Genomic DNA, 26,559 nt, shown 5'->3' with positions numbered 1-26,559 from the left:
TCATTTTGGAGGTTTGTATTTACATTTATCGTGGTACTGGACCTTCGTTGAACCCCCGCAGCTCTTGTAGACTTTTTCGCACTCAGTTGGAGGCTCCCCGTCTACTTTATAATAGCCCATCCACAGCGTACAGCCTGAAAAAGCAGAGAAACGCATGGATGCAAAGAGCCACAAGGAGTGGTCCCGATATACACAACTTGGCAAATCGTGAGGCATAAGCAGTGTCTAGGAAGTGAAGAATGGGTACAGCATACAACGTGCAAACATTCGAGACCGGGGTGTCACCAAGAACACTGCACTACCCGGTGGTACAACTCACAAGCGTACTTCCGTTGCTGTAAAGGATACACAGCAGGAGTATCTAAGGCAAGAAGTAAGTTTTTGCATTTCACTGGGTTTCGAAAATGGTGTTTCGGCAGTTTTCTTTTATAAATAAGAGAAGTACAAACATTTTGAAATCTAATTCAGAAACTTCATAACATATTTTACACGCTTTATTTCTTTGATTACTCGCGTTGCGAGTTGATATTTCTGAGACTGGGACAAAATTAAAAGTCGTAGACCATACTTAAAAGGCCCGTGAAAAAAACCGAGAATGTTTTTTAGCAGTTTGGTTGGGTACCGCGCGTCAAAAAATTAATTTTTACGAAAAAACAAACAACATTTAGAGCAATACTGACGGCGCAAGACGCGATTTAGTCGCCAGTCACCTCCTTTCCACTTTTTTTTCTCTCGGAATTTCGGGCGCGTGGAGGAGAGCTGAATCGGCTCATTCGCCTTCAGGACCGAGATGGTCATTGCGTAATGACCCGTGACGTCATGGACTTCGCGCGAAGAATTTCAAATAACTCTCTTGCCGTCAATATTGCCCTAATAATTTTTTTCGCGTAATTTTTTTGGCACGTGCATATTAACCAGACTGTTTAAAAACATTTATTTTTATTTTCAACAGCCCATTAAAGTTTTTTTTTTTTTTTAGAGCGCAGCAATTATTTGCCTGCTTCCGCTTGAGCGGCATCGTCGGCATCGGTGGCGTCGGCGTAACCGTGCGTTGCATTATGGGACGTTTTTCATAATAACGTCACACGTGACGTCACGTGTGACGTCACATGAGTTACCCTCGTGAGAGTTACGAGGGTTACCTTCACTAGGATTACGAGGGTTACCCTGACGAGGGTCACCAGGATTACTCGCACGAGGGCCACGAGGGTTACCCTCACAAAGGTTATCCCTAACGTGGCATTTCTTTTTGTTTCTAAGTTTGGCTGGCAACACTGCTTACGCAAGGCAGGTGGCGCTGCGGGGATCCACTAATGATGACGTTTCAGAGGGAAAGGCATAGGTCTTGTCTTCTACGTGTAATAGACCATAGGCGAATTTCTTCGGATGTCTGGCAACACTCTTTGCGCTGCCATCTTTGTTTCGAGGAGTTTCCTCTGCCATTCTTTGAGATCGTATCGTTGTCGGTAACAATGGAGGCCTACTGCTCACCGTCATCGATCCTCACCCACACCGGCGAGCTAAGGGTTAGTATTGTTTTACGATCTTCTTGCGCACGTACGTGCTCGTCGCCCCGCCGGTCGCTGGTTTCTCGCCGTAACCAGCATGACGGACGTACGCTTCAATTAAACATTTTTTTTTCATTATTTAAGTGCGGGCAATGGCACGGGCACGGTCCCCTGGTTATCGAAAGCACTTTATCTGCGAGAGTGCTTCTGCGAGCGAATTATTTTTCAGAACTACGCTTTTGCGACCTGGCCTTTGCCAGCTCCGAAGCCAACTGGTGATACGGAGAATGTTCTTCGGCGCCGCACTAGATGACGCTGTGCATTTCGCACTTCGTCTCCTCATCGCCCCCTGTCTTGCCAAATAATATCAACCAAGAGGCAACGTCATAACCACCTTTCGTGTCAATAAACGTATTTGCTACAACTATTGCTACATGAAATCCGTTTTATGCACTATTACAAAAACGGGTGATGCGGATTTCAGCGTTTGAATGTATGGTGAGTGTTTTACTCGCTTTCAAAAGCGTTGCACAAGAGCGTGCTGGGATGTAAAGATCGCACACGGGGATGTCACTTTGGAAATATTAGAATGGTGTGCACATATATATAAACTTGGAAGGGTGTTGGTTTTTGGACAAAGACGACGGAAAGAATTTCTCTATAGTTTGCAACGTTTAATGGAAATTAGTTTTTGGTAAAACAGTTTGTGAATGTGCCTATACACCCTGCTCCCTTGGCGTGTTTTATAGTTTTAGAGCGCAGCTCTTAGGGGCCCGTTCCCGGCTTGAGCGGCGTCGGCGTCGGCGTAACCAAAGTCACCCCAAGGTCACGCGGCCCCAAAATCATCCCCAGGCCACGTGACCCCCAAGGTCACCTGACACCCAAAGTCGCGTGACGCCCGAGGTCACGTGACCCCCCCGAAGTCACGTGACACCCCCCGAGCTCACGTGACCACCCCCAGGGTCACATGACCCCCCCGCCGAGGTCACGTGACCTCCCCGATGACGTCATCGTCACTGATGACGTCATCAGTGACGTCACTGATGACGTCACCGGCATCCGCATCGTCGTCATCATCACGGATGACGTCATCAGTGACGTCACTGATGGCGTCACCGACATCTGCATCGTCATCGTCATCATCGCTTATGACGTCACCGGAGTCCGCGTCGTCACCGTCACTGATGAAGTCATCAGTGACGTCACTGATGACATCATCGGCATCGTCACGTGACCCCCCATGTCACTTTATTCCCCCCCAGTACCCTTCCCTCCTCCTCCTCAAGAGCTGCGCTCTAATTCGCTGTTACCGGGCTTTTAAGCGAAAAAGTAAACGGCTTTTTTATTCTGGGTAGAAATATTTATTGTATTGTTTATTATTCTGTATACATGTCATACACCCTTCGTAATATAAATGTACAAACTAATTACTACTTGTATGTTTTAGAGCGCAGCTCTTAGGTGCCCGTTTCCGGGTTGAGCGGCGTCGGCGTCGCCGTCGCCGTCGGCCTAACCAAGGTCACCCCAAGGTCACGTGACCCCCAGGTCACGTGATCCCTCCCAAGGTCACGTGACCCCCAAGGTCTCGTGACCCCCCGAGGTCACGTGACACCCCGAGATCACGTGGCCCCCCTCCCCAAGGTCACGTGACCTCCCCTCCCCCCGAGGTCAAGTGACCCCCCCCCCCGGAACATATTAAAGAATGAGGGGAGGAGGAGGAGAAGGAGGAGGACGAGGAGGGATCTACCCTCCCCTCAGTACCCTTCCCTCCTCCTCTTCAAGAGCTGCGCTCCAATTCGGCGTTACAGGGAGTTGTAAACGGCTTTCACTTTTATGTACTCTAATTTATGGTTGAACGAGGCACCGTAGTAGAACCTTGGCAATATCCACAACTGGGGTTTGGAAATTTTTTGTATCTACGGAAAAACTCACACTACAACATTCACGTCTAGCTGAGTCCTCCTTCCAAGAACATGATTCTCATAAATATTTTGAGATAAGTATAAGAAAAATACAACCCAGACCATCAGTGAATTATCTGACGTGAAAACACCCTGGAAAATCAGGAAGAAAAGTAGATTCGAGCGCGCGGGTGCATTCACAGCACCGAGTTTTTGTTGCAGTGAGTAGCGACTAGATGCCAAGCTCACTGTTCAAACATGTCAGAGCATCCAGTGAGTAGAGACCATGGTGTAAATTCTAATACCGTAGTAGAGAAAAAGGCAGCTTGCTTGGCGTCTACCGACTGATTATTACAGTGTACTACTACAGAATACGGGGTAGTGTTGGGCCGGAGCGGCTACACGCGTGAGGCATATGGTGTAGATCGCGATGGGTGTCCACACAAGCGCATCGGAAGTAGAGGGTCAGTGTGGTGGTGCATGGTTGTGCGTGTGCGCCAGGTGCACGCGCACGGGTGATGGCACGTGCAGGCTGCAGCGACCTTCTGCTGCCCTGCCGACTGCAGCGCCGCGATCGTTGTCTGCAGGCGCAGCCACACAAGCTTTCATCCCAAACACTACCCTGAATTCTATTACAGTGTATGATTATTCCAACCAGAGTTCCGAGCTCTGACATCCCCGGGCGCCCTACTTTCATCATATCTCTCAGTTTCTATCTGCAGATTCAATGTAAAGATGAGAACGAGCGTTGCTATGCTCGTTTTCTCCTAAAAAAGAAATAGTGTTCTTTTCTTGTTTTTTTTTTTTTTTATGGAAATTATAAACTACGCATCGCCGAACGCTGATTCTCGGTTCAAATATAGCGCTAGAGGTCCGAATTAGAGGCCAGTAGAGGACAAAACTTCAGTAGTAACCGTTTTCTTAATAAGTTATAAGTGAGTTTCTGACATTTTTAATGGGGAATTCGGAGCCGACAGAGCTTTTGAATACATGGAGCTCTATGGCGTGACCAAAAACGGGCAAAACTGCACCTCATTTTCCCATTGCAAATTTCAGAAAATCTGTTGTAACTCTTGAAAAAGACACCGGTTCGTGCTGAAGCTTTGGCATCTGGTTCGGACCTCTAGCGCTACATTTTGGCGAAGAATGAGCGTTCAGGGGTGGCAGAGTTAATTTTTGCATGAAGAAAAAAACACTCAATATTTGAGGAAGTCATCGTATACGGGTACGAACCCATTTTAGAACAGTTTTTAATTCCGGGAATTTGAAAAAAAAACAAAAAAAAAACCTATGACTGAGCAATATTATCGTCTGCGTGACTGATAAATGTTCCAAGCTATCCTGTACGTACGCATTGTTTATGATATTTGCTCTCATAATTAAGGGCAGGAAGAAAATGCACCCACTTTTCCCATGAGAATGCATTTTGTCGGAAGCCAATTTAAAACTTGTTGCTGCCTGCTTCAATTTGACATCTCACATTAACGCCAGTTGGACCTCTAGCATACATTATGAGAACTCTACGAAGACGCGTTGTCGATTATTCCGACGCAAGCTCACTGCGTGGATACGCTCTTGATAACGAGAAAAGGCGCTGACCTCGTCGCAAAGTCGTCCTTCGATTATTCTTTTTCGGTCGTTTATCGTTCGTTCGAAATATAGTCAATGGATCCTCAGAAAGTAGCGCCGTTGTCTTAGCTGTCTATTAACCGGGCACAAACAGACACCAATATACACACGGAACAACCTCGTAAGCTAACTGGCTGATTGAGTTGCCATGGCAATTGCTATTTCCGTCCACCCAAAATTTTGGAAGCTTCGAGAGGGCCCTTCTCAACTCGTTCCACCAACATCACTACGGAGCATCGTCGTACTGCACGCGTTCCTCGCTAAAACAAGCGTCTTTGGCGCTGTGCATGCAATCCAACCATCAATCATGCAGATCTTTGCAGATCTCTTATCGTTGTTCTTGCGTATTTCAAGAAAAGAAATTTATTTTTCATTTGTTTCAAAGATGTGCGCTTGTTTCGCCGGTTTGTGGATTAAAAAAGCTCGGTATTCGAGAAACTTCACTTTAAAACTTCGTGCCACGAGCTTCACCGGCTCACGAAAAACAGGGAGGCCAAGGAGAAACTGCTCATTCCATGAACCATAATGGCGACCATACGGGAAGCTTGGCACGACTTCCCCAGGATCCAGGGTCATAAGGACGAAAGATTTAAAGCAATTTCGTGCAGTTGGCCAATAAGTCGTCGAACGCAACGAGCGAGCGCTCACTTCGGCGGTTGAGTCAGGACAGCCAGCCGGCGGAATACACTAAGTAGGTGTGTGCACGTACACCCTAAAAACTGTCACGCTGAACCTCACGCTAACCGCGAGTTTCAAGCGTGGAACCGTCGTCAATACGACGGGAATGACGTTTTAAGCACCACGTGATCAAAAATAAGCGTTTGTTTTCTGTGTGCAAGCGTTAAAGCAGTCTGAGGAATCCCGCTCAGCCTTTTTTTCGGACGTGATCAACAGCGTTAGCGTGACGACCGCAAAACGCACGCTTAGATTTTCGGAGAAACGCGCGCGCCTCCGTCCATCGTCACGCTAATATATATCCGAATGGGTTGACCCGCCTGAAGATCCACTTGCGCGTGCTTTTTTGTTAATTTTTTGTTGATGTGAGCTTTTTTTCTCTTTTCCTTGAAGCACAGAGGGCGCATGCGTCCTCTTTTTGGCGGGAAAAGCGAGAAAGCCGTTGTGCTGTTCCCGTTGCTCCCTGGCTTGCTTAGTCAGTTCCCGACACGCCTTGTTTGTGGCTGTGGCTGGTGGCTGGATCAGCTTGACTGACTGCGACTTGTGAAATTTAGCGGGAGACGGCGCGTGAGTTCGGGCGCAGTGTGCCATGTTTACCGCACTTGACGTGCGTGGAGTGCCGCGGGGTCGCTGCAAACATAGCGAGTGCGAGTGCCCCGAATTCATGCGGGAGACGGACCTGAATGCCAGCCAAGGAAAGAGCTTCCCATTTGGCTGGTGCCTTTACTGCGACCATTTGCCAGCTATTCATGGAAGACTGCAATATCTGGGTAAGAACCCTGTTTTCGTTTGTACCCCATTACTGTCTTAATCCGCTGTTTTTTTTTTTTTTTTTTTTTTTTTTTTTTTGTGAAAGCACAAGTATCAAGTAGCGCAATCTTTATTGTGTTGCTTTTCTTGAAGCGTTGTGCTTTTGAGCATAACTGCCACATCCACGAAACAGTTTTTGCTGCTTGTGATTGAGCGCGGAATTGAAACAAATGTTGTTTATTCGGAAAGGTGAAGGAATGAACCGCGCATGTTGGGGCGTAGTTGAGGTAGTCGCGCGAGTTTGCTCTCGGCTGTAGACACTGCAGTACAGAGGTGAGCTTGTTATTCCAAGTGTTCCGTTGCTGTCGCAAAAACTTCAAAAGCATATTTTGCCTGAAGTGCCGCCTCTGCGTCGGTCTCCCGTGTTGAAAGTTTACGGTTCGGAATCGACGAACACCCAGAATATGGGTGAAGGAGAGAATGGGTACGTGGCAATGTGGCAAGGGAAAAAGGTTGGCAGCAGGAAAGACGGGAAAGGGTGCACAACGTTGCATTGTAGGAGGAAAAGGATCGCAGCGGTGAAGGAGACGCAAAGAATCGAAGTAACATCAGAGGCAGCCGCGTGAATCTTTGCATTTCCGGTGCTTGCAGGCATGTTTCATTTTCGTTTTGATCAGCCTCAACGCAATCGTTTCTTTGAGATAAAGCTTTGCAGAAATATCGAGTTAGCTTGAGCGGCGTCGCCGTCGACGTAACCGTAACGCGTCGGCATGACGCTTTTTTGTGACGCTCGCAAAAGAACGCACTGATTTCAGCGGCGAGTAGAGCACTTTCGCAATAAAGAGGATACTTCAAGTACGCTCAAAGCGCACTTAATGTTACACAGCTTTATGAACTAAGAACAGTCTGTTATGAGCGCTTCAGTTAGTGCAACGTGGACAATGTGAACGTTCAAGTGTTTATACTCATCTTTGTAATACTAAGTTTTTTTAGGCCATAATATCTTAATTGATTGTCAACAGGTTGCACCGACGGATATTCTGGGACCCTGCATTGTGTGGGGCGAAACGAGACGGCTAATCTGCGTCCACGAACCACGAAATGAAATCGACCTGCAACCGGAGACGTCTCTCGAGAAAGCGCTGGTGCTATGCCTCTGTGTTTACTACTTAAAGAACGTAACATACCCAGCAGCATTTGGGCAGATGCTTGGTTTTGTACAGAGAGTAGTGAAACGAGCAAGCAGGTCTCAGGTAGCGTGGGCCCAGAAAAGGTTGCGTGATCCTCTCTCAAAGTTGCACTTTTTGCTCACACAAAGTTTTTTTGTTTTTTTTTTTCGTTCTGGTTTTTGAGGAATGGGTGGAGGGGAGTTATGTACATCAAAATAATAATCTCTCTAGCAAGTGAAATAAAGAGCCGCCCTTAATAATGAAAAATCTATGGTATGTAGAAAAAATGGCAAGTGCCACGCGGTCGAATGCTCCAAAACTAAATCTAGTCATTACGCCAATTCAATCTTTATTAGCAAATATTGACTTTCGTAACACTTTGCTCATTTGAACTCATTTAATATTTATGCCAGTTTGACCTTTGTTAGCGAAGTGATGACGTTGTTTAAACTGGTTGTGTTTTGTTACGAACCATTTTTAGAAGGAAAAACCTCCTTATTCTGTGGTTAACTTCTTTTAGAAAATCACAGACTTGCCACAAAGCACAATTTTTCTAGTATACCAATTGTTGTATGTTATAGAAAACGAACCGCAAAGAAGTATGACACCACACAATTATCACTGCGTAGCTGCAAAACATATGGCAATGAATTATATATTGATATTTTTCTAACATTTACTGAAAAAATATATACTGATTCAAACCCGCTAAAAATGACATTCATTCATATTGACAAATATTGACATTCATTCATATTTGTTTCACTATACTCATAGTTGTGGCAGTTCTTAGCATTTAGTGGGCATTATACTTTTTTAATGGCTTATTTGTACCAAAAAAAAAAGATTTTCAAATAAAGAGTTTAGCCCCGAAGCTGACATTTGTTTGCCTTTTTCTATTTAGTTCCTTTTCGACTGTTCCTTCTTGTAACTAGAGCCTAACGAGATCTCTCTCTCTCTCTCTGTCTGTCTCTTTCTTTGGGTTTTTAGACGCCAAACATAAATTTCCTAAAATCTTTATACAAGTTGCACAGCTGTCAACAGCTTACAGCTACTTAGCGCAATGTTCCAGGCGTAACATGATTCACAACTGCCATTCGTATATGTGCGTAATTATACATAAAGCAGCACGTTTACCTTTCTTGCACTACTCAATTCGCCTAAAGGAGTACTTAGAGAGATATAGAAGATCGTTTTTGAGCTCCTATAGCGATATCCGATAACAATATGATGCATGGGGGCCCGTGTGTTCATACGCTGATTACGGCGTGTGTTTTCTCCACCCTCAAATAATGACGCCTTCTAGGCGCGTGAAATATGCGTCGTGGTTGAAACCTCTGGCAGCTGACATTGGGCTTTCTCGCATTTAGTATATCGTCCCAATAATCTTAGTTATTGGGATGATATATTAAATGCAAGAAAGCGGAATGCCCACGGCCAGAGGTCTCCACCGCAACGCGCTTATCACACGCCTAGTAGGCGCCATTATCTAAGCGTGGAGAAAACGCACGCTGTAATAAGCGTGTAAACGCAAGGGCCCCCTCACGCCTGCCAAGCGTTAAACCATAGCACAGTTCACGCTTAGGGAGCGTTAATTCTAAGCGTTGAGAAACAGCACGCTTAGAACAAGCGTGTAAAAAATCGTTTTGCGTCACGGCTGCAAGCGTTAAACATATGCGCAGTTCACGCTTAGGGAGCGTGAATTCTAAGCGTTGAAAAACACCACGCTTAGAACAAGCGTGCAAAAAATCGCTTTGCGTCACGCTTGCTATGCGTGACCATTTTTAGAGTGTAGGCGTTGTAAATGGAAATGGGGCGGGGGGGGGGGGGGGGGGGGAAGTGAGAGCCAATTGTGTACGCGCACAGGGCGTATTTGTCACTGGCCCTAGGCGAGCCGATCCTCGAGCAACTTACGGCTGTCAACTCGGGAGCTGATTGGCGGCCGGCCCCACGCCGTACGCTTCGGAATACGCCACACCGAAATACGCCGAAGCTCCTGGACCTGTCTTGGTCGGACCACAAAAAAACGCGCGTTCTTCTGCCGACTTTGAGGTGCCGATCAACGAAGCGCTCTCGTCCTGAAACCCGCTACACGTCTAGATTACCCACGCTGAAAGGTTTGTAAGAATGTCGAAGATACGGCGTATTTTGGACGTATTTACTGGCGTTTCAGCGACGTAATCCCGACGTATATAGCGGCTGTCGGGACGAGCGCTTCCTTGACGTCTCAAGTTTAGCGTAAATACGCGCCTATTTGGGGATCTGACCGAGACAGATCTCGGCGTTTCGGAGTATTTCGGTGTCGCGTTTCCGGAAGCGTACGGCGGAGTGCCAGCCAATCAGCTCCTGAGTTGACAGCCGGAAGTTACTTAAAGGGGCGATGCAACAATTTTTGTACTTTGCGCAATTACCGCTTAGAACGGATCCCTGACATTAATGACCTATAAAACACGCGTTCGTTTTTCACCCCACGCAATAGAAGTCCCAGAAAAAAACTAAAGAAAAACGAGCAGCGCACACCCCCTCAACTCGCAGCCAGAACAAGCGGCCACGTGATCTGGAGCCGACAATATGCCGCCAATGTAGATCATAGCCACGCGCTGGGGTTGGCAAAGCAAAGGGCACGCGCTGAGTTCCAGATATTGTTATGGCTCGGCTATTGTCGTCGTTGGAGCGGTTTCACACGGGCCACTACCCGAACGCTTCTCGAGCTAGTATTTATCACGAGCCCAAATCGAGTGCCCACGCAATGCTCGGGTCCAATCTATGAACAGCATTCAAATATCGTCACTTGGGTGTTTTGCGGTCCCCAAGTTACGTCAAGAAATTTTGCAAAAGAGAGATTGAATGAAAATGATCGCTTTTGTCCTTGAAGTTACACCGCAACAAAGGAGTTTCTCGGCCAGCGGAGTTGCGTGCGAGTATCCTTGAGCCCCACTAGTGCCAGTAAGCTCGTGCAAAGTGAAAAACATTCCAACTGAATATCGTTGCACAGCTCCTTTGAGGGTCGGCTTGCCTATCTTTGCGGCCGGTTGGCTGGCTCGACTCAACCGCCGAAATCGGCGCTCATTTGTCGAGTTCAACGGCTAAAGGTGCATTCGCACACTCGCAACCGAGTACGACCGAATGAGACAAGATCGGTTATTAAGCCTCTTACGACAGAATGCGCTGCTGCAGAGCTGGTCATGAACCGGTTCAAGATGCTTAAAGGAGCGATGCAACAATTTTTGTACTTTGCGCAAATACCGCTTAAAACGGATCCCTAACGTTAATGACATATGAAACACGCGTTCGTTTTTCACCCCACGCAATAGAAGTCCCAGAAAAAAATTAAAGAAAAACGAGCAGCGTTCACCCCCTCAACTCGCAGCCAGAACAAGCGAACACGTGATCTGGAGCCGATTATATGCCGCCAGTGTTGATCATAGCCACGCGCTGGGGTTGGCAAACCACAGGACACGCGCTGAGTTCCAGACATTGTTAGGGCTCGGCTGTTGTCGTCGTTACAGCGATTGGACACGGGTCACTACCCGAATGCTTCTCGAGCTAGCAATTATCACGAGCCCAAGTCGAGTGCCCACGCAATGCTCGGGTACAATCTATGAACCGCATTGAAATATCGTCACTTGGGTGTACTGCGATCCCCACGTTGTCATCAAATTTTGCAAAGGAGAGATTGAATGAAAATTATCGCTTTTGTCCTTGAAATCACCCCGCAACAAAGGAGTTTCTTGGTCAGTGGCGTTGCGTGTGAGTATCCTTGAGTTCCAGGTGTGCCAGTAAGCTCGTGTCGAGTGAAAAACATTCCAATTGAACATCGTTGCACCGCTCCTTTAAAAACCGGTCTTGTTTCAATTGGTATAGTGAAGCGCAAGTATGTGAAAGCGCCTTAACGGCGAACTGTATGAAATCACTATATCTCTTTCGAACGAGCGATGTACGACTGAGACAGAAGAAAGGACGCTCTATGAGGAGGGCGATGTGAAGAAAAGAATTATAAAAGGAAGGATTTTGAGCAGGCTATTGCAAGGAACATTTTTAGAGATCCGTTTGCAAATAAGGCTCGGGTGGTTGATTATCATTTAGTTATGTCCCCTGCGGAAAGCATTAATATAGCAATTTATCTACATCTTGCCTCGTTTTATGAAAAGCGTGAGTCGGGGCACACTCCACCAAACGCCGAGGAGAGGTCGTCGTCGACGAAAATGCCGTGTGTTGTTTAGCTACAATCCTCTCCTCTCTTCTGTGCAAAAAAAAAAAAAAAAAAAAAACGCCCGCCAAGTGCCGTAATTACATCCGCTAAAACGCACGCAAATATGTTGAGAATGCGCCCCATCTGCGTCGGCTTTTAGCTGACGTATCTAGAACTTCACACATAAAAACGTCAAAGACGACGCAACGTGCTGTACTGGAACGCAAGAAGTCATAAACCAAATGGTCCCACTCAGACGCAAGTAGGTGAAGCAATCTTTAAGGGTGAAAGGAGCATAGCACTGCTAGGAAGAGATGGTCGTTGCTACGCTGTGGAAACACACCAATCTCTCTTCTGTGTTCTTCAATATGTGAATCCACCTATATTTGAGGTTTGAGGTGCTTATACATCACAGTTAGTCACTCACCTGAGTTGGTTTCATTGTAAAAGGTTTTTGTAACTTGACACTGCTCCTTGAGGTCCATGTAAATCAGTTGCCTTTGTTGTTCTGTTTAAAACAAGAGACCACAACCAAAGCATTTATAAAACATGTATTCAGAATATTGTGCGATTATTACTTATTAATCTAACCCAGTTATTTTCCTTTGGCTTATCTGGGGGTTTATACGTATTAAGTATACGTCTTCTGTTTTCTGCTCAGTAGATTACGGTTACAGCTAGGATCGGAAAAACAAAATTACTTCACAAAATGCGATGGGAAACATTTGTAGGAATAACAAAACTTTAGCAACTCTAATTCTTTTATGAACGTTTTAAACACTCGCCAGATTGAGCCTTCATTGCCGACCCTGTCTTAGCCAGTTGCCGAGCCACTAAAGCGGGCGCTGACGAGCCTCCACAAAGGCCTATGCTGGGGAGAAGGACGCAGTAGCAGCTGAAGTGGCAATAACCCTCCTGCTGTGGCAATGATGAAGTGAAGCGAACAGAATAGAGGAGTGCAGTTAAGACTGCTTACGCTAGAAAGCAGTCTTAAATATCGCTAGAAAAAACCTCGGTGCTCGCTGTTCTCTTCACTAATGTTTATGGGGTTTCTTAACTACCAGTGTGACTATATACTTGTTTATTAGGGTGAGCGGGGGGATACAGGGAATGCCGCCTTTTACTATATATGTTTGCGTTTCCTGTAGTCGCTTACAAGTGGAAAGGGGTTTTCGAGGGAAAAGAGGGTAGAGGAGGAGGGTGTAGGCGGAGCGCTGGCGAGCAGAGGAGGAAACCTCCTCCTCTCTTCAGTATTTTGTCTGCTTCCTGCTCCCCGGCCAGAAAACTTCTCTTGACCTGTCACTGACTATAAACACGGCAACACCAATTTTGTTTTAGCATGTTTATATATTGTTACAAACGTGGCCCACCGTGTGTGGATTTGTTTTTGTTGTCGACGTAATTCTCTCTCTCTCTCTCTTGATCTCCGAAACGTCTTTCAACTTGCATTATATCTTGACTTGAAATTGAGAGGGCTCTGCTTGGGGGGAACGTCGAATAAAGCCTCTGCTGCTGCTCACAATTTTAGAGCGCAGCTCTTAGGGGCCCGTTTCCGGCTTGAGCGGCGTCGGCGTCGCCGTCGGCGTCGGCGTAACCGCGCGGTGCATCATGGGAAATGTCCCATAATGCACCGCGCGAGCCCCCCACCGGGGTCACGTGACCTCGTGGGGGGCACGTGACCCCCCCGAGGTCACGTGACCCCGGTGCATCGTGGGAAATGTCCCATAATGCACCGCGCGAGCCCCCCACCGGGGTCACGTGACCTCGTGGGGGGCACGTGACCCCCCCCCGAGGTCACGTGACCCCCCAAGTCACGTGACTCCCCTGAGGTCACGTGACCCCCGCCGATGTCGCGTGACCCCCAATGACGTCATCGTCACTGATGACGTCACCGGCATCCACATCGTCATCGTCATCATCACTGATGACGTCATCATCACTGATGACGTCACCTGCATCCACATCGTCATCGTCATCATCACTGATGACGTCACCGGCATCCACATCGTCATCGTCATCATCACTGATGACGTCACCGGCATCCGCATCGTCATCGTCATCATCACTGATGATGTTACCGACATCCGCATCGTCATCGTCATCATCACTGATGACGTCATCAGTGACGTCACTGATGCGGGTGCCGATGACGTCACTAATGACGTCATCGGCACCCGCATCGTCATCGTCACTGATGACGTCATCAGTGACGTCAGTGATGACATCATCGGCATTGGGGGTCACGTGACCCCCAAGGTCACGTGACCCCCCCCCCTGGTTAGTTTAACCCCCCCCCCCCCCCAGTGCCCTTCCCTCCTCCTCAAGAGCTGCGCTCTACTTCGGCGTTACAGGGAGTTGTAAGCAGCTTTCACTTTTTTTCGACGCCTACAGCTAGAGAGCTTAGATCGGAGAGTGAATCTATTTCAAGTCATGGTATCTTTTAAAATTTAATGGCGGACGACTCCTGAGGAGATTATTCGTGAGTGCGCATGCTCTTCGTTTTGCGCGTGGCGTGGAAAAAAGCAGGCGGAAACGCGGAGACGCTGGCAGACGATACGCTGGCGGCAAGTCTTCGCAACTCATATTGCGAACGTGGCCCATGTAAACCACGTGGCTTCAATCGAGCAATTGGACTGAGAAACCGCTCCATCAGTGAACTCATTACCGCATGGCAAGGAGTTTGAGGAGAAACTTGACACGAGTCATTCGAACAACGAATATTACGGTGACTCGTGTTTGCAGACTGTTTTCTTTTTTTGTACGAAGTATGAGTAGTATTAAGTAGTGTGACTCCGACTTAAGGCGCAGCATTATCCTGCGTGAGAATTGGAGACGTTGGACGTTATGGTTCGTTTGACTGTTGTCTCTTTTACGAGTTCAATGTAGGTGCTCGACGCATCGCATCACGTTTACAGGTTGGTTCGATAGAGGCGTTCTTGGAGTCTTCTGCCAGAGTGCGGAGTTTATTATTGGCATTCCGGGTACGAGGGCGTGGCAGGAAAATTCCGGGACTGATTTTGCAGCATACAGAGAGTGGCAGTAGTCGAAAGCGGGGACCTTCTTGCATAAGTATGCCAAAGAACGCTCGCTCTGTGAACACTTGGAGCTCCGCTATAAGAGTTTGTTTGATCAGATGCACCAGCATAATGGCGATCTCTCCATAGACAGCTAACCAAAATGAGAACGAACATCTATTTTACGCCAAACTCGACAAATCAGAAACAGAGTCCTCTTAGATGATTTAGAACGCTTATATGCCAACAAGTAGAGAGGTGTGCGAGGTATTTTAAGTGACACTCGCGCCGCAAGAATGGCAGAACGTCACTGAAGTCAAAGAGAGAACGGATAAGGTCGCCCTAGCGCTCTTCGTCTTCCAGCGATTTTCTGCCGTTCCTGAAGCGCGAGTGCCACCTAAAACGCTTCGCAAAATTTACTGCATGGGACAAAAGCCTACAGAATCATCTTAAAGGTATCTGCATTTTATTTGCCGAGTTTGACGCAGACTTTATGTTCGGTCTTGCTCTGGTTTGCGTTCTATGGTGAAATCGCTATTGTGCCCGTGCACGTGGTAACAAAAACTCCTGTAGCGCAGCTCCAAATTTTGACAGAGAAACGCACTTTCGTATAGCGTGACACGAAGGTCCAGTCGTTCGACTGCTGCGCGCGCATCACCAGGCTACCCTCTCTTTTTATGCTACAAAGTCAGTCCCGGGACTTTTAGAGCGCAGCTCTTAGGGGCCCGTTTCCGGCTTGAGCGGCGTCGCCGTCGCCGTCGCCGTCGGCGTCGCCGTCGGCGTAACCGCGCGGTGCATCATGGGAAATGTCCCATAATGCACCGCGCGAGCCCCCCCACCGGGGTCACGTGACCTCGTGGGGGGTCACGTGACCCCCCCGAGGTCACGTGACTCCCCTGAGGTCACGTGACCCCCTCCTCAAGGTCACGTGACCCCCTCCTCGAGGTCACGTGACCCCCGCCGATGTCGCGTGACCCCCCGATGACGTCATCGTTACTGATGACGTCACCAGCATCCACATCGTCATCGTCATCATCACTGATGACGTCACCAGCATCCACATCGTCATCGCCATCATCACTGATGACGTCACCGGCATCCACATCGTCATCGTCATCATCACTGATGACGTCACCGGCATCCGCATCGTCATCGTCATCATTACTGATGACGTCACCGGCATCCACATCGTCATCGTCATCAACACTGATGACGTCACCGGCATCCCCATCGTCATCGTCATCATCACTGATGACGTCACCGGCATCCACATCGTCATCGTCATCATCACTGATGACTTCACCGGCATCCACATCGTCATCGTCATCATCACTGATGACGTCACCGGCATCCGCATCGTCATCGTCATCATCACTGATGACGTCACCGGCATCCCCATCGTCATCGTCATCATCACTGATGTCACCGGCATCCACATCGTCATCGTCATCATCACTGATGACGTCACCGGCATCCACATTGTCATCGTCATCATCACTGATGACGTCACCGGCATCCACATCGTCATCGTCATCATCACTGACGACGTCACCGGCATCCGCATCGTCATCGTCATCATCACTGATGACGTCATCAGTGACGTCACTGATGTCGTCACCGGCATCCGCATCGTCATCGTCATCATCACTGATGACGTCATCAGCGACGTCACTGATGACGTCACCGACATTCGCATCGTCATCGTCATCATCACTGGTGAAGCCATCAGTGACGTCACTAATGACGTCATCGGTACCCGCATCGTCATCGTCACGGATGACGTCATCAGTGACGTCAGTGATGACATCATCGGCATTGGGGGTCACGTGACCCCCAAGGTCACGTGACCCCCCCCCCCTGGTTAGTTTACCACCCCCCCCCCCCCGTGCCCTTCCCTCCTCCTCCTCAAGAGCTGCGCTCTAATTCGGCGTTACAGGGAGTTGTAAGCGGCTTTCATTTTTTGATCACACCTTGGAATAAAACCCACAGCAAGAGGCTTAAGAATGCTGAAAATTACCCGAGACCACAGTCTGGGGTAATTGTTTCCATGAGCAAACTTTTTCCGATTGCAAAAAAATGAAACTACTTTTACTTTAGATCTATCCGAGTCAAAAGCAATCCAACTGTGGAGGGAGGCGGGGAAAGTGTGTTTGTGGGCTTGTGTGACTGTGTGTGGGGGGGGGGGGGGACAGGGGGGGGGGGCTTAGTGAAGAGCCGCGAGCCGCACTTCAACACGCAAAGCGCCGCATGCGGGTCGCAAGTCGCAGCTTGGACACCCCTGCCATGCATGGTGTACAAGGGGTAGTTGGGGCATGACAGTGCTGTCACGTTCTGCTGTTTCTTTCAGCACTTTGAAAAGAAAACCCTCTGGCCAGCTAATTCAGTGAGAAAAAGAAACACACTGACAGTCATGTCTGGAAGAGGTGCTTTGGCAGCTCTCTGCCTGGTTGGGGGTTACATAGAGGAAAATATCCAACCACAATTTAATACACAATCCATTTTTGCAAACTCCTAGGCAGGCTGGCGCCTCTTTCGGTAGCCCTTTTCTCTATGTTGAATAACCTCGCACGACGAAAATAAAAATGATCATTTGTAGCTCATTACATAATAATGGAGGGGTGCGCGAGTACTGAATAATTGTAATAACATCAAATATCAATTAGAATCAAGAAAACAAACCGAATAGATTGAATAATCAATTTATTTTCCATGATATAAAATATTTACTAATTCTCGTGCGAAAAAAGCAGTGGCTGTGCATCATCTGGAGACAACTTCTCCTTTCGGGCCATAACGATGCCTGTTGGCCGTAAAAGTATAAAAGAAAACGACTTTTGCTCGGAAAATAAATGAAGCGTGACGTGCTTCTTTTTTTCAGCCTACTAAAAAGTTCGACAGTTAAAATTGACTTCATGATGGGGCGGGCGCGTTATCACAGGGTATTTTGTCATGTGTCAGACTTTTTGACTGGTCAGAAAACAAAAACACACGAGAACCGTATCCCGTTGCAAAAAGCTATTTTGTGTGTTCCTCAAAGAGCTCTACAACTTTCAATCTGACATTTCGGCTTTAACAGAACATTTAAAAATGATGTAACTAGTCCTCAAATTTTATTAATTAGGCTTAAAAATACTGCAACTCTCGCAAGACAAAACGGCGGCTGGGGCGAGTTGGTTATGCATGTCTCAAAAATAATAGCACAAGTAGGGAATCCACGCGAACACACGTCACTAAGTCCATAAGTGTGATTATTTTTTATGGCCTGTGGTGACGTGTGTTTGTGTGGATTCCCAACTTGCGCTGTTATTTTTTAGATTCTCGCAAGACGCTTGCTAACAACACACAGTTTGTTTCACTTGCACAGAGCGGTCCACTATTGAAGAAAGGAAAATCAGTGCGAATTATATGGGCATACTCGATATTTACGCCTGGGTGGCTCGAGAAGGAAAACATTGCAATGTTTTGAGTCACGATTTATTTTGGAGGGAAATCGCGGCACCCTGTAGAGCGTTTAAATAATACGCGGCAAGAATATGACAATATCAAAAGTGTGATAAGCGTTGAATGCATCGCAAGCCGACATATTTCGGACGTCTTTTCTTGCTCCCCAAATGCAGCCCGTTGATGTCTACGCTACTTTACGTCGTGTTTCTTAAAATTTGGGAAAACAAATCGGAATTCATATTAACACCAAAAGGTAAATGCACTGAAACATCCGTACATTAAAATGTCCCACAACGTAAAGTCTGTGCACCGAAAAGTTCGTGCACCGAAATATCCGCGCACCGAAAAGTCCTTGCAGCGAAAAGACAGTGAAGCGAAAAGACTGAACCGAAACCCCATACACCGAAACAACCTACACCGAAATGTCCGGATCCCGGTACAGCCATGAAGGTAGGAAGCTTGTGAAAGCGACATCACACCACTAGCCTTGAAGCCGGTTGAGACTTCCGGTTTGGAGAGACAGGCCCACAGCGATTATCAAAAACGAACAAAACCAAAAGACGATATTCGACGGAAAGGACAGAAATGGGCATTCCCATCGACCGCGACCTCAACTTCCGGCTTCATTTGCAATTTTCTCGTTTAGCTGCATTGAGCCGCTCTGTAGCGTCCTCTTCCCGCCTTCATAATGGCAGTAGAGCCGTAGGTAGCGTTCCAATAGCAGCCAACGCCGCACGTGGGAGCGTGTCTGCCCGCACGACTAGCAGATGGTGTCAGGCGGCAGACTAGACCATAGACTCCTTTATAACTCACAAAGCCTGACAGTTGGACAACGGAGCCATAGAGTGCCCGGTCGCAGATTTGGAGCGCGAGGATCTGATAGCACAGAGCATCAAAGTGTCATTTCTCGGGGAACCTAGACGTCAACACACAGCTTTTGCAGCGGCGAGGACCCCAAACACACCTGTTGTTCGCTCAGTAGAAGTGTGTTTCGGCGTCTCGCCGCAGCGGGGCGCCGGTCACATGGCTCTCCTCTCATCCGTTGTCTACCGCTCCACCTTTCCCTTTCGGCCGCTGCTTCTCGTGGCGATCTGTCAGGCTTTGTCAGTATAGAGGAGGCTATGACTAGACGCACCAGGCGCCGCGACAGGGAGACTTCAGGCTTGCGAACGTGTTCAGCCAAACAGCTAAGCCAATCCAATAGTAATGTGCGGGGTTACCGTTCTGTGCACGGGGCCTAGAGCAGGTGGCGAGCATCACCTAAATTGCGCCAAGCGTAATAAACATTCTGCAAACACAAATGTTTTGTTTTTATGCAAATTGAGGAAAATATTACGTTCCCAATTAAACCCTTAACACTTTTTCTTACATGTCAGTGTCTTTTTGAGGATCGAATATGATCGCGTAATTAGTCAAATACACAGTTGAAGTGCTTCCGGCGACACAGAGGTAGGCCAAGCCATCTCCTCGCCGTCGCATATTTATGTAGTTGCAGTGCCTCACTGAAAATTAAATTCGAAAAAATTCCGCCTCGAAAAAGCATTGTTACAAATCTATGGTAAATTTGGAACGTGTTTTTCTACTTTCGTCATCTTGGGATATAATCGCTGTTGCGCACAAGAATTTATGTTCCTAACATTACATTATCACAATCAAATTTTACATAACTTTAGTATACGTAGAATGCAACTATTAGGGTTTGGCCAGGATGTATGTTTTTATATTTATCAAAGCTTAAAGAAACTTTTAATAGCCTTTTAAAATATCCTTCTTTCTAGTTGTATATATTTTAAAATATACGAGATCTCACACGGATTGCTTTTGTTCTGCTTTGCACTCAGTATTTTAGTAGGAGCCAATTAGCCTATTTTACTTTGTATTTTTAAGATTGCATTGTCATGCCCACACGCGTGCTCAAAACATTTTTTCTCGTGTGCATTGCAAAACAACGTAAAAAAGAGTTATAAAATTAATACCAGTTTGATATAAAAACGTTTGAGCAATATAAGCTGTAAGAAATTAATTCACTTACCTTAATTAATAAAAAATAAACTACATACTACGCTTTTTTATACATTTACCTAGTAAATGGGTATAGTATTTGTGGCAAATTCGTAAATTTTAATATTGGTTTAGTGTCAATTTTACTGTATTGAAAAAAAAGCTTTGAAAATAATCTCTTACTTTCATAACGAAGTTGACTCCCCTGCTGCATCTTACATGATCCACCACAAAGTGGCTAAATTGAGGTAATATTGCAAATTCCATTTCTATTCTTGTTACAGGCATGCTTAAGGCGAATGCAGGAGCAATACATGCATATAATTACCCAGCAATATTTACGCCAAGGCACGGGCATGGCGTGTAATTAGTCTACCTGAAAAACTTTTAAAAAAACTCCACCTCGAGAAGCTGCAACGAAAACATTAAGTCACCAACAAACCGCAAAATAATTGGTATTTGTAGTAGTCCAATTTTGTATGGTTATCAGAATCTCCAGAACGAAAACCCGATAAAAATATCTTTAAACGAGCCAACTTGCCTTTGCCCTTTCTCCACTTGTCATAAGCAAACTTGTCCATCTGATGTTCGTAGAACAGCACCTTGATTTCGTACTGATGACCATATCTAAAAGACAATTTTTATCAAACCTTCAGAGATTGATAAGTTGCCTGCACACTGCCTTGAGAGTTTGAAGTTCGGAAAGTTAACACCTCTTTTGACCCCTTTGAATCTATCATCAAAAAAAGACCTCAATATACACACGTTCTTAAAATACAAAAATATTATATAAATATTTATTCACAAAGCGTCAAACATTTTTACAGACAATTTATGGGTTAAACATTACTCCTCCAAGAAAACTTGTTTCGGAAGCAATCCCCATAATCGAGTAGTGGCCTTGAAGAGTTGTGCGATTTGCACATTTGAAGATTGGATTGGATTGGAACGATTTTTTTCTAATACCCTCGAATACACTAACAAATAATGCAATTAAGAAAATTTCGTCACGATAACATAAGAAGAAAGTCCAGAAATCATCACCTCCTTATCCTTCATTTGCTGCTATTTTTGATCTTAGCGTAATGACCAGTATGTCGTCTTTTGACCAATAAAAATGTAAAAAACAACGGCTGCTTTACAAAAAGCCTAATAATCCATGTATTACATTCTACTGTACAATTTGCAGATCTCTTTTTACTTTATTCCTATTTTATTTTATTTTACTTTCTCTTACTCTGATTCATTAAACTCGTTAAGCTTAGATGATTTGTTTGTATTTTACTCTACTGTGGTTATAAATGTGAAACGAACATATTTTATGCCTTATCAAAATATGTCTCAAAGCGACTGTCAAGTTTTTACTCCAGTGACGAATTATGCGTAACAAAAACTTTAAAAACTTTCTGTGTTAACTACATTAGCTTGAGCCATTACTTTCTAATAAGTGTGCACGCGAACTAGATCGCTCTTAAACCCCGACCTATCATTAACGTTGCATGCACTTCCAGTCGGATCGTATATGAAGCGCTTAAAGTAGTGTACATCCTCCTGCAACACGAAAAACCTATTGAGAGCCCGTGGCCGAGACGGTTGCTGGGGAGAAGGGGAAAAGGGGGGAGAGGCACTGCGCGCGCTTCGGGCGATTCTATTATATCCGGAGGGGAGGACTCACACAGGGCTCAGCTCAAGCGCAACACGCGGTTATCAGTTTCGGTTTCGTGGTGGAGAGCAGTTCGCCAGCGTCATGCCACGGCCATGCCCTACTAGCGCCCCAATTGCTGTCTGAGAGAAACCGGCCTGAGCCAAGGTGATTATTCTGACCCTGTTAAAGATCGAGACTCGTGCGAGAACCAATGAACGTACTCTTCGACAAATTTTATCTATTAGACATAGGATACGGGTGTAACATTAATATTTGTTTATTTGGTAGTGCCTGCTCTGACCTTATACGCAAGAAAAAAGTGATAAAATAACAGCGATGACTAGCTTGACCCGAGCCTTCCTTTTCATGTCTCTGAGTATGACGCCGATGAAGCGCGCTTTTCCCCTAAACCGAAACCGACATCTGTTAAGCGTGTTCACACCCGGTTGTGCACCGAGTAAGTACCCTCCCCTCGAACAAGAATGGAATTGCTCTGAGCGAGGGCAGCACTCCGCCCGCCGCTGTCAACTTTCTGACATGACGAAGCATGCAGTGACGTTCCGCCATTATTGCCCTCTCTTCGGTAGAATGGGTCCGCAAACGCTTAGTATCCAGGGCTCAGTTTTGCCGAATCGTGTGGAATGCTTAAAATCTGGGGGAAATATCATAGCTCTACGGCACAAAAAACATAACCGGCAGGTTCCAAAATTTTTGCGCACAATTCTGCCAACAATGGCTTCCTAGAATTAAAAAAAGGCAACTAATCTTTCAAATAAACCCCATATCAGAGGATATATATTTTTGTCATGAATTAAACTTTCATGACAAAAATAACAGACACACATTATAGTTATATACAGGCACATGAGAGTCAACGAGAAGCGTCTTCAGCTTGAATTCCCGATGGAAATCCAAATTATAAGGAGAGCTAGAAACGCATTTAAATTTCACGTGCGATTTATCGTTTTTTTTTTAAAAGATAAATACAAAGATGTATAATTAATTTTAGAACTTTATGAAGACTAAGATTTAGTTATGAGCAATGGTTCAACTACATATTGCAAACCAATCAAGTGTTGCCAAGTAAACGAAATATGCAAATTAAGTCGTTATTTTCAAATGCACGCTTACGGGTCTCCGTCGTAATTTTTGGTCATGTATTGGATTCTGATGGGATCACCTGGGCGTCTGTCACGTCCTCCCCACCTTGACGCACACTTGAAGTTGAAAAAAACCCAATCATTCTCGTAGTCACGATACTTCATGTAGTAATCGCCGTTCAGGAATGCCTAGGAACGAAATGTGAGGAAACGATTACTGGCTTACGGGGAAATACATAGTTTTGAAAGATTTACATGAAAACATGTAATGTTTTCAATTTTACATATTTCGCGATTTATATTTTTTTGCAGTTTTCTAATTAAACAAGCTATCGACCAGAGTCGCGTCATAACATCTGAACTGACAAAATATCGGAAAAAATTCTGAGTTTTTTTTATGGCTATCCTTTCGGCTAACAAGAAAATAAGACATATTTACGTAATGTCATTAACGCGCACGAATAGTGTTAAAAAAAACCGGATGTGTTTCCCGACACTACAACCTAATATTTTTAGAGCGCAGCTCTTAGGGGCCCATTTCCGGCTTGAGCGGCGTCGCCGTCAGCGTAACCGCGCGGTGCATCATGGTAAATGTCCCATAATGCACCGCGCAAGCACCCCCGGGGTCCCGTGACCTCGGGGGGGGGGGGGGGGGGAGGGTCACGTGACTCCCCCCCGAGGTCACCCCCCGAGGTGATGTGACTCCCCCCCGATGACGTCATCGTCACTGATGACGTCATCAGTGACGTCACTGTGAAGTCACCGGCATCCGCATCGTCATCGTCATCATCACTGAGGACGTCATCAGTGACGTCACTGATGACGTCACCGGCATCCGCATCGTCATTGTCATCATCACTGCTGACGTCATCAATGACGTCACTTATGACGTCATCAGTGCTCCATAGCAGAGTTGCTCTATAGCAGAACTGCTATGGAGCAACTCTGGTGACGCTGATCAAAGGACTTCCGCGAATTAACATGTAGTACTAGTTCATTTTTACCTGGCTTCTAACAGCATTCTGTACCGAGCACTTTTTTTTTAGAGCGAAGCTCTTAGGCGCCCGCTTCCGGCTTGAGCGGCGTCGCCGTCGGCGTCGGGGTCGACGTCGCCGTCGGCGTAATTGCGCGGTGCATGATGGGAGAATTCCATTATTGCACCGCGCGAGCCCCCCCCCCCCCCCGGGGTCACGTGACCGCAGGGGGGTCACATGACCCCCGGGTCAAGTGACCCCCAGGTCACGTGACCCCCCTACAAAGTCACGTGACCCCCCTACAAAGTCACGTGACCCCCCTCCCCCAAGGTCATGTGACCCCCATGAGGAGATTGAAGAATGAAAGGAGGAGGAGGTGAAGGAGGAGGAGGGGTATACCCTCCCCTAAGTACCCTTCCCTCCTCCTCCTCAAGAGCTGCACTCCAATTCGATATTGCAGGTAGTAGTAAGCGGCTTTCACTTTTTTTCAAGTTTTTGTTAAACTAATTCAATCAGAACGGTTTATGTATTTGCAAATCTAGAATATTTACACTCAGAAGCCACGAAAACGTTACCAAAAGCCATATAATTTACATGACAGTCTTTTTATACGTTTACTGCATGGTTATCATATTCAGAAGCAGTGGGGGGTTTAAATAAAGGAGGGGGGAGGGAGGGGGGGTCGCAGTAGTTCCCAAGTGACGGTATTTGAAGGCGGGGTTCATAGATTTGACCAAAGTTTTACGTGAGCACTTCATTTGGGCTCGTGATAATCAATAGCTCAACAATCATTCGTGTAGTGGCCCGAGTCCAATCGCTGTAATGACGACCATAGCCGAACCATAACAATGTCTGGAACTCGGCGGGCGTACTCTTTTTCGTTAGCACCAGCGCGTTTCTATGATCAACATTGGCGGCATGTATAATCGGCTTCAGATCACGTGGCCGCTTGTTTTGGTTACAAGGTGAGGGGGCAAACGCTGCCCGTTTTTTTTTTATTTGTTTTCTGGGATTACTGTTGCCTGTTGTAAAAATATGAAAGCCGTTTGCAACTCCCTGTAATGCCGAATTAGAGCGCAGCTTTTGAGGAGGAGTAAGAGGGGAAGGGTACTGAGGGGAAGGTATATCCTTCCTCCCTCCTAATCACCTCCTCATCCTGCCTGCTACTCCTCCCTTCGAGTGGCGTCGCCGTCGCCTCACGAGGGTCACGTGACCTCACGGGGTTTACGTGACCCCTATGAGGTCACGTGACAATGGGGCGATGACGCCATCAGTGACGTCACGAGTGACGTCAGTGATGACTTTATCAGTGACACTGACGATGCGGGTGCCGATGACGCCATCAGTGACGTCACTAATGACGTCATCTGTGACGATGACAACGCCGATGACGTTATCGGTGACTATTACGGTGTGGATGCCGATGACGTCATCATTGACGTCATCAGGGACGATGGCGATGCGGATGCCGATGACGTCATCAGTGATGATCAAGATGACGATGACGTCATCAGTGACGATGCCGATGACGTCATTGATGACGTCATCAGTAACGTCACGCGTCCTGGAATGCACCGCGCAATAACGCCGACGCCACTCAAGCCGGAAACGGGCGCCTAAGAGCTGCGCTCTAAAACGAAGGCGTGTTTCATAGGTCGTTAAAGCCAGCGATTCGTTCTAAGCGGTATTCATCCAAAGTACAAAAATCGTTGCATCGCCCTTTTAACTGGCACATTCGAAAGACTGCCCTCTGTCGGCAGCTGTGCAATCCCTGCACGATGGGGCACTAAACCTTAACGTCACGGCACACTTTGTGCGTTTGCTTGGATTAGAAGGCAGAAACTCAGCCACAGAAAAAGGTGATCAGCGCAGTGACGTTGCACTTTCGACGTTGTTTGATTGGCTTTTCGGCTCCTAGCATTGGCTGCTTTCCAACGCTTTCTATCTTATGGAATGTCTTTCACTTTCCACGACGAGGATGTTTCTGCCCTTGTGCAGTAGTTTGGACCTTCTAATAATCGGTACGTGACTTTCGAAAGGGGCCTATGAAGATGTGTTGCCCGCAATCAACATATTTCATATTCGCTGATAGCATTCAGAAAACAAAATTTTGCTACTTCAATACGAAATCTTCTTGACTGCGAAGGCGCGCTTATTTTTATATCCACATAAATAAAATTAATCCCCCAAATTTTCTTTTTTTTCTGTGAAAACCTGAAAGTTGTCCGATCTCTCCCGAAAATCCGACAAACCCGCTTTCGTTTCAAGTACAATGGGCAATGAGTAAAGTATTCTAGAAATATGAAGAACAATTTGTTTGTTTTTTATGTTTTGTTAGCCAGGCAAAACGGATAAATAATTTTTGCTTCTGTGGCACATTCATAGCAAGCTGGTATAAAAAAGCAGCTTTAGCAACCAGCGCTCTAGCCGTTTGAATATAAAATAGTAGTCGTCTTACCCAACTTGCATTAAGTGGTGACGTTTGTGCATCCGAAGCATGCGAACTGAAGATCGCCCCCGCCAGGATAAAACAAAAAGCGAAGAGTCCAGTGGTCAT

The 26,559-nt window shown here is 46.5% G+C and overlaps 1 protein-coding gene across 1 annotated transcript; it reads right to left on the bottom strand.

Moving 5' to 3' along the window:
* Nucleotides 1-26,559, bottom strand: LOC120843298. Its single transcript, XM_040214618.1, has 5 exons — nucleotides 26,461-26,559; nucleotides 23,060-23,217; nucleotides 20,825-20,910; nucleotides 12,252-12,332; nucleotides 1-134 (listed from the first exon to the last, which is right to left on the bottom strand). Exons 1-5 carry the CDS (start codon nucleotides 26,557-26,559, stop codon nucleotides 1-3), a joined length of 558 nt encoding a protein of 185 aa, XP_040070552.1.

This window comes from Ixodes scapularis, unplaced genomic scaffold, assembly GCF_016920785.2.
Source record: "Ixodes scapularis isolate PalLabHiFi unplaced genomic scaffold, ASM1692078v2 PGA_scaffold5__190_contigs__length_132052651, whole genome shotgun sequence".
Classification (NCBI taxonomy): Eukaryota; Metazoa; Arthropoda; class Arachnida; order Ixodida; family Ixodidae; genus Ixodes; species Ixodes scapularis.
The sequence above is the reverse complement of the archived record's forward strand: the minus strand, read 5'-3'. Positions and strand labels throughout refer to the sequence as shown.

What these genes read in the sequence shown, in the direction of transcription:
- LOC120843298 (XM_040214618.1), bottom strand. Translation starts at nt 26,559, where the DNA reads ATGACCACTGGACTCTTCGCTTTTTGTTTTATCCTGGCGGGGGCGATC. An exon ending in CAAGTGGAGAAAGGGCAAAG is followed by an intron (nt 12,333 to 20,824) that starts GCAAGTTGGCTC and finishes TGTTTTAAACAG; the next exon opens with AACAACAAAGGCAACTGATT. An exon ending in TTACAATGAAACCAACTCAG is followed by an intron (nt 135 to 12,251) that starts GTGAGTGACTAA and finishes CTGCTTTTTCAG; the next exon opens with GCTGTACGCTGTGGATGGGC.